The sequence below is a fragment of the Dipodomys merriami genome, unplaced genomic scaffold, assembly GCF_024711535.1.
Source record: "Dipodomys merriami isolate MVZ:Mamm:240054 unplaced genomic scaffold, mDipMer1.0.p SCAF_34, whole genome shotgun sequence".
NCBI classification, from domain to species: Eukaryota; Metazoa; Chordata; class Mammalia; order Rodentia; family Heteromyidae; genus Dipodomys; species Dipodomys merriami.
Window position 1 is genome coordinate 14189989 of NW_027204937.1, and position 8437 is coordinate 14198425.

The 8437-nt window shown below is 48.7% G+C and overlaps 1 protein-coding gene across 1 annotated transcript; it reads right to left on the reverse strand.

Moving 5' to 3' along the window:
* Positions 1 to 61: 61 nt before the first annotated feature.
* Positions 62 to 5736, reverse strand: LOC138803426 (2-(3-amino-3-carboxypropyl)histidine synthase subunit 2-like). The gene is made up of 6 exons (XM_069987423.1): positions 5433 to 5736; positions 5096 to 5208; positions 4644 to 4867; positions 3786 to 4463; positions 3530 to 3706; positions 62 to 3450 (listed from the first exon to the last, which is right to left on the reverse strand). Exons 1-6 carry the CDS (start codon positions 5577 to 5579, stop codon positions 3326 to 3328), a joined length of 1464 nt encoding a protein of 487 aa, XP_069843524.1. The 5' UTR covers positions 5580 to 5736; the 3' UTR covers positions 62 to 3325.
* Between the last annotated feature and the right edge of the window lie 2701 nt (positions 5737 to 8437).

Genomic DNA, 8437 nt, shown 5'->3' on the forward strand with positions numbered 1-8437 from the left:
CCACGTGACTCCGCCGTACCACGTGACCTCCAATGAGCCCCTGCGTGCTGCGTTGCTATCGGGCTAGAGCTTGGCGGCGGCGTCCGACAGGCGCAGAGCATTGTGGTACTTGTAGTTCCGCCTCAGGGGCGGTTCTGGCGCCCTCTTGCCAGGTTTCAGCTCCTGTGGGTCTCTGGTCACCAACGTCCTTTTCAGTGTTGGGCTGTTTCTTCTGTGCGCAGCCTATTGCCTGGCTAACCCCAGCTGGTTCTCAGTTCTTCCCTTCCCTAACCTATTGGCAGCTGTGTTGGCACCCAACTGTATCTATCCCTAGTATGTACTGTTAACAGTAGTGATCTCCGTGTGTCAGCTCTGAGTTCCCATTATGCCCCGTGATCCTTGTAAGGCCCTGTCACTCCTAGCTGAAATGCCCGAGCATTCCCATTTCACTTACAAAAGACAAAATCTTAACATTCGGCCGAGTGCTAGTGGTTCACACCTGTAATCCTAGCTGCTCATGAAGCTGAGAACTGAGGATCGCGGCTCAAAGCCAGCCGGGGCAGGAAAGTCCACAAGACTCTGACCTCCAGTTAACCACCAGAAAACAGTAAGTGGCGCTGTGGCTCTGGTGGTAGAGGGCTAGCCTTGAGCTGAAGAGCTCAGGGGCAGTGCCAAGAGTTCAAGCCCCATGACCAACAACAACAAAAACAAAAAAAAACAAGATTCTACCTATATAGCGTCCCATGCTCCCACCCAGGGTGGGAGTGAAGGTGGGGTACTTTGGGGTGAGTTGGGGCACTGTGGGGTGATCTGGGGCTGGAACCCAGGAATTCTGGCATGCTAGGCAAGCATTCACCACTGAGTTGCCTCCCTGGGCCCCTAATACTCCACTCTCTATGGCTGCCCTCTTGCCTCGGCTCCTGTTATCATACCCTACTTGTCCTTGCATCTGTTCTCTCTGCATCTGGTTTTTTCTCTGTAACTTCTAGTCTCTGCTCACTTTCAAAGGCTTTATCTGACCATCCTATTTAATACTGTAATGTCCATCTCCTTGAACACTCCTTTTCTGCCCAGCTTTGTATTTCCTTGGATGGCTTACTTACCACAACTGGCTATACTAAATATTGTATTCTGTCTACCTCCCCTGAAAGAATGTAAGCACTGACACAGTGGGTCCTCAATACATTTGAAGAACATGATTGATGCCCACTTTGTTCCAGTTTCCACAGTTAGTACACAGCTTTGCCTCTACCATTAGACAAAGTCAGGGAATTAGATCTGGACAATGCTAGTATATAAGAAGATTCTCAAGAAAAACAGAAGAATCAGTCAGTTTTTTCACTTCACTTTCTCAACTTTTATGGTCTAGCAATTCTTTTCTTTTTTTTTGGTCCGGTTGTGGGCCTGAACTCTGGGCCTGGGCGCTGTCCCTCAGCTCTTCAGCTCAAGGCTAGCGCTCTACCACTTGAGCCACAGTGCCACTTCCGGCTTTTTTCTTTTTTCTTATGTGGTGCTGAGGAATCGAACCCAGGGCCTCAGGCATGCAAGGCAAGCGCTCTACCACTGAGCCACCTTCCCAGCCCTAGCAATTCTTTCTTTCTTTATTTTATTTTAAATTTTGGTCAGTCGTGGAGCCTGAACTCTGGGTCTAGGCACTGTCCCTCAGCTCTAGCACTCTACCACTTGAGCCACAGTGCCGCTTGCAGTTTTTTTTCTGCTTATGTGGTGCTGAGGAATTGAACCCAGGGCCTCATGCATGCGAGGCAAGCACTCTACCACTGAGCCACTTTCCCAGCCCACAATTCCACTTTACTTAAAGCACCCACCATGTCAGTTGATGGATGCCTGTAATTAAGCCCAAATGCTTTTTATTGTTTTGGGTTTGTTTTTTTTCCCCCTGGCAATTATTATTATTTTTGTTGGCTGAGGGGCCTGAACTCTGGACTTGGGTGCTGTCCCTAAACTCTTCAGCCCAAGGCGAGTGCTCTTCCACTTGAGCCACAGCACCACTTCTGGTTTTCTGGTGTTTAGTTGGAGATGAGAGTCTCACAAACTTTCCTCGCCTGGCTAACTTTGAACTGTAATCCTTAGATCTCAGCCTCCTGAGTAGCTAGGACTACAGGTGTGAGCCACTGGTGCCTGGCTCTCCTGGCAATTATTTTTTACTCTACAAGAACCATCTTAGCCTTGCCTGAGTCTTCATCAAATGCCTGCTATGAGATCCACCTACACCTGGGATTCCCTCTTCACAGATAATACTGTTTTACTAGTTGGTCACTGCCTATTTAATTCTCTCTCTCTTATTTTTTGATTGGTCGTGGGGCTTGAATTCTGGGCCTGGGTGCTGTCCCTCAGCTCTTCAGCTCAAGTCTAGCACTCTACCACTTGAGCCACAGTGTTCTGGTTTTCTGAGTGGTTTTTTGGAGATAAAGAGTCTCACAGACCTGCCCCGGCTGGGTTTGAACCATGATCTTCAGATCTCAGCCTACTGAGTAGCTAGGATTACAGGCCTGAGCCACTGGCTCCCGGCTTAACTCACTTCTGAACCACATTAAGGCAGAAATCTAGTTAAATAAAATTCAAATCTCCACCCATAGGATCTGTACATGGCCTGACTATTGGATGAATAAAAAGAAACAGGAGAAAAAGTATTTGGCTTATTTGAGTTTCTGTGATGTCCCTGGCAAAACAAGCTTTGAGTCAATGTAGACCAGCATTATCCAATAGAACTTTCCGTAACAGAGATGCCCGTTAGCTGTGCTGTCCCCTCATGCAGTTATTTGAGTACTTGAGATGTGATTAGTGTGACTGAGAAATAGAGGCTTTAATATATTTTATTGAAATTAAAATGGCCACATGTGTCTAGTGAATGTTATTCTGGACAGTGTAGTCCTAGACCAGTGGGAGATCAGTAGAGGCATAACTACTGCTGGTTATGTCCCTAAAAAGGACATTCCCATTGTCTGGAGACACTACCCAGACTAAAATGTCAACAGTGCTTAGGTTGTGAAATCTTGCTTTGAACCATCTAACACATCTGTCCCTTAACAAGGGCAGATGGTCACCTGTAGATGAAGAACTGTGTGTGACTGGCTAAAGGTCTTATGTTGTGCTCACAACAGATGGGCCCAGAAGGCCTCTGGGAAACCCCTAAGCCCTTTTCCCCATCAAACAATGCATTTACTGAGCCAATATGAGATAAGGCTCTCAGTACCAGGAGGAGAGGACATGGATTCTGTTTTCAATGAGGGACCATTGACATCTCTCCATTCAGGCTCCTTCAAGGATCTTGGAGCATTAAAGATCCCTACAGAGACTCTTAAGTTTGTGTGTCTGGTCTACAGTATCAACTGCTTCCCTCATTCTCATAGGCAATGGCAATCCCTCGTCTTCCACTCACAGCTTCTGTCACAGGAGTCTGACCCAGGCATGGCTCCAGGCCCTGCCAGCTCCGGGAATTAAGGAATGAGGCTGTAGAGAGAGGGAGCATAGTCTAAGTCAGCTGGACTTGGGGAAGAGCCCAGCAGGTGGTGGAGAGCTGTACACTTACCTGCAGGGCTGCTCTCAGCCAGCTGCAGTGAGGGCCGAGGGGTCAGAGCAGAGCATCCAGGATCATTTGATGACTTCCAAGAAGGTGGGGGTCGGAGCTCCCCAGAAATGAGTGACACATCTGGGGTGTCCCACAGCTCTGACTCAGGTGGTGGGAGGGGCACATGGAAAGGAGAGCCTGGAAGGGAGAAAAGAAATCAATACTGGTTCCCAGACTCTATATCCCAAGTTTCTATCAGGAGTGTCCCATCACTCACCAGGTAACAAGTCTGCATAATGTGTGAGGTATGGAGCCAGGCCTGGAGGTGGCCAAGCAGGGTTGCAGGCAGCCTCCAACTCACATGGTGTCAATATAGGCCGGAAGAAGCTCTCAGAAGGATACGGGGCTAGGGCACCCACAGGACATGCCAATAGCACAAAGACATCCATCTCAGGGAAGTTGGCAAGTTTGGCAGGGGTGGGCCGTCCCAGGGCCAACACATAACTACGTTTGCCTGCAGCCTGAGTCAGGTTCCTCAAGTGTGCCAGTGCTTCACGGTGTCGGGCCACACCCAATGTGCCTACCAGCAGCCCTACCACACGGGCATCTCTGGCCCTCTCTACCAGATACCGTCTTCGTGCTCTTAGCCGTCCAGCCCGAGCACTCTCATCCTGTATCTGTCCTGTGTCTGGGCAGCAGGAAGAGAAGGGCTTCCCTGGTGCCCACCCTAAAAGCAGCCTGCTCAGGTCTGGGTCAAGATCAGGGTGGGCCTCAGAACCCCCCACATAGAAAGCACCATATTCTTCCAGTCTCCTCCCTGGGGCTAGAGGAAAGTGACGCCCAAAACACTCCAGAGGCTCAGACTCTGGATTGGAAGACTCAACTGGCAGATGAAGAGCTGGACTAGAGACAAGCAGATCTTGATACTTTGGGCGCAGGAGAGTGGCCAAGGCCTCTGGAAGAAAAAAAGGAATGTAGTATCAGGGTTGAGGCTTAGAAAAATACAAGATCCCTTATCCCCAGGAGACTGGAAAATAAAGGCTAGGCCAACCCATGTCAAGAGCTCTACAGGAGTGTACTGAAATGGGGAATTTCACGGCCAATCTTTTCTTTCTATACAGGCATAATCTCTCACCCAGGGCATGGGCACAGGCTGGCTCGCTCAGCAGTACCACAGGTGCTGTGGGGTCTGGGTTCTGGACTTCAAAAGCCTTGGCACAGAGCTCCAAAGCCACAAAACGTTGACCAAGGATGAAGGCAACAGGCAGTGGTCGAGCTGGAGGGCTTAAACAGGCAGGGCCAAAGTGTACAAGGGCCTGAGCTCCAGCTTGCTCGGCACCCAGCACATCCACACAGCAGCTGCAGGAGAGATACCATCGTGAGATCTGTTCCCACCCCAGACAAGCTGTCACCAATGGGAACTATGGTCAGTGAGAGGAGTCACTGTCATTATCCTCACCGTCATCACCACCACCACCACGCTATTCATCATCATTACCATGTTATTGGAGGCAAACGCTAACTAACATAGCAGGGAAATCCCAAGCCTGGACTGCAGGCCTACCCCATTTATGCCCAAGTTCACACCTGCCATAGGCGGTATCGCCTAAAATGAACATCTTCGATCCAGTGGTCTCTTCTAATCGTGCAGCCACGGCTCCTGCATCTCCCAGTAGTTGGTCAGGGAACTGCAAGGCCACCTTTAAGCATAAGCCGTGGAGTCAGAAACAGCTTCTCCCACATCACAGAAAACCTCTGGGACTCCCCCCAACCCCTTCTCCACCCATACTAAGCCTTCAAAGATCCTAGAGGAGCCCTCGTCCTATCTTGTCCTCAGAAAATCTCCCCAAGATCCCGATCCTCTAGACGACACATACTCGGAGACGAACACCCCACCACACACATACCGTAAGTCGGCCCTTACCCGCTGACATTGCCGGTCTCGGACAAATCCAACAACTCTCTCCAGCTCGTACACTCGGTCGAGGTCCTCAGATGGAGTGAGCAATCCTGGGACGCCCGCCTCCCTCTGCAGGGCCACCTCTGCAGGGCTGCTGAACGTAGACTCCATTAGGCACAGCTTGCGTGTCCGGACTCAGCGGGAACAGTTTGGGGGAAGTTTTGTCTTAAAAATAGCTCTCAGAAGGGTAGGGGCAGAGATGTTTCGCTGAGGCACAGAAACATTCCCTTCAAACTCGTTTCTCCACCACACATGGGTTTGTGGGGCGATTACTTCCGGGTTTGAGGCGTGGCCTATGGCAGCCTCACCAATCCTAGGCTAGCACTGTTACTATCTTCCAATCATCGCCTAGCACAGAGAACCAATGAACAGCCTATGCTGAGGGCAGGTCGGAAGTGCCTAGGCGGGAGGCGTGATGCATACTGGGTGTTGTAGTTTCACTGGCTCCTGGCCCCCTCTCCCTCCTCTTCTAGAGTGCTTCTATCAGCCTGCTGCAGGCACTGGCACTCCCCTCCAGAACACCGGCCCCCTAAGTTACTACCCCAAGTTGAGTAGCGCCTACGTGCCGTTCATGTTAAGCAGCTGTGCACACACTACTTTTTTTTTTTTTTTTTTGCCAGTCCTGGGGCTTGAACTCAGGGCCTGGGCACTGTCCCTGAGCTTCTTTGCTCAAGGCTAGCACTCTACCAGTTAAGCCACAGAGTCACTTCTGGCTTTTTCTGTTTATGTGGTATGGAGGAATGGAACCCAGGGCTTCATGCATGCAAGCACTGTACCACTATGCCACATTCCCAACCCACATTGTGTAATTTTTATCTCAGTACAAACTGCCTGGATCTGAAAATTGTGTTTGGCTACTTATGAGTCTTACAGGAATGTCTATGCCAATTTCCTTATCTGAAGAATAGGTGGTTTAACAACAGTACTTCCTGATGGGATTGTCTTGAGGGTTAAGTTTATTTATAATACGTTGAGGTAGTTATTTACATCTCATTTGCTATTATTCTCAGTAGTCTGTCAATCAGGCATTGAGCAGTACTGTTCACCAGAGACAATTTTTATGAGTCCTGGGCTTGAATTCAGGGCCTGGGCTCTGTCTCTGAACTTTTTTGCACAAGGCTAGCATTCTACCACTTGAGCCATTTAGTGAAGTTCATTGGAAGCCTGAGCTGGCTTTGAATCATGATCCTCAGATCTCAGCCCCCTGAGTAGCTAGGATTACAGGCCTGGGCCACCAGCACCTGTTGAGACTACATTTCTAAGGGTTTTTTTTGGGGGGGGAGGGGGTGTGTTTGTAAGAATCCTTAAGACAAGGAAACAGAATTGAAGACTCTACTTGTCTAGCAGTATACCATAGGTCTACATCCAACACAACAGGTCAGTGGCACAATAAACTTGAAAGTCAGTTCTTCTGATTTCAAAAGCTCTCATTTCCTACTTTATATACACTATATTTGCCATGGGAAGGGTAGGGGAGGTAGAAAACAGCTGGATGCCATGTATTAGAACTAAAGGACCAAAAGTATGTATATCTCTGCATGCACAAAAGAGATGTAACATCTCTGCGTAGTACAGATGAAGAGTTGGGTGATAAGAGGATTGAAGGGAGGACAAGTTATAATAAAGTGACTGATGCTATCTGGTGCAGGAAGAAATTGAATGAGGAAGAATGGAGAACACAGAACTCATGCAGAGGTCAGCAGTGGCTCAAGTCTATAAGCCTAGCTACTCAGGAAGCTTAGATGTGAGAATTGAGGTTTGGAATCAACCAGGGCAGACAAATGGGACTAAAAAAAAAAAAAAAAGTAAAGCAGTGCACAAGACCCTGAACTCAAGCCCCAGTATTAGAAAAAAAGTGGGGGAGGGGATGTGGGACATATAGACATAACCTCATCAAGGGACTCGAACCTCATGGGTCAGAATGGGGAGAACTGGGCCCTTCTCTCTAGATCTTACTGAGAAGGCTGTGGTGCTGGAGAGGGAGCCCAGATGTATCTATGGCTGAGGAGGCTGAAAGTGGGGCAATTCTGCTAAGAAGGAAGAGTAAACCAGCAGCTGCTGTCCCTGGTCCTAAGTGAGCCCTCATCATGTGCTATAGATACACAAACAATACTAGGTCCTGCCTTTGTTCTCCTTCAGAAGCTTGCAATGCCTTTTCCTCTCCCCTATACTTTTTTTCTAGCCGTTTTCAACCTTGTGTAAGTTGAGGTGCTACAAAACCTTACACTGGTCAGGTGCCAGTGGCTCATGCCTGTAATTCTAGCTATTCAGGAGGCTGAGATCTGATGATCATGGTTCAAAGCCAGCCCTGGGCAGAAAAGTCCATGAGAGTTTTTCTTATTTTGTGGTCGTGGGGACTGAACTCTGGTCCTGGGTGCTGTCCCTCAGCTCTTCAGCTCAAGGCTACCGCTCTACCACTTGAGCCACAGTGCTACTTCCTGGTTTTCGGAGTGGTTTATTAAAGTCTCACCAACTTTCCTGCCTTGGCTGGCTTTGAACTATGAGCTTCAGATCTCAGCCTACTGAGTAGCTAGGATTATAGGTGTGAGCCACCGACGCCTGATCCCTGAGACTGTTATCTTGAATAAACCACCAGAAAACCAGAAGTGGCTCTGTGGCTCAAAGTGGTAGAGGGTCAGCCTTGAGCTGAAAAGCTGAGGGACAGCGCCCAGGCCGAGTTCAAGCCCACAACTGACCAAAAAAATAAATAAATAAAAATAAAAAACCCAAAAAACCCTACACTGAATACCCTCTGGGAAACTCCAAATCCCATCCATTTCTTCCTTTCCTAGTGGATCTACCCAAGGCCCCAAGTCTTGTGCCTCCTAGGCTTCCTAAGCCTCCTATTCCTATAATTCAGCCTTCCTCCTGTTTGCAAGGCATAGCATGATAGCTATGAACTATATCAGTCTTTGTTTAGGGTAGAGCTAAAACATAGTTCTCAGTACTAATAATTTAAAAACGTATGC

Coding starts and splice junctions, on each gene's coding strand:
- LOC138803426 (XM_069987423.1), bottom strand. CDS start 5,579: ATGGAGTCTACGTTCAGCAGCCCTGCAGAGGTGGCCCTGCAGAGGGAG. Junction 4,464..4,643: donor AGCCTGTGCCCATGCCCTGG/GTGAGAGATTAT, acceptor TTTTTCTTCCAG/AGGCCTTGGCCACTCTCCTG. Junction 3,451..3,529: donor GGCTGAGAGCAGCCCTGCAG/GTAAGTGTACAG, acceptor CTCTCTCTACAG/CCTCATTCCTTAATTCCCGG.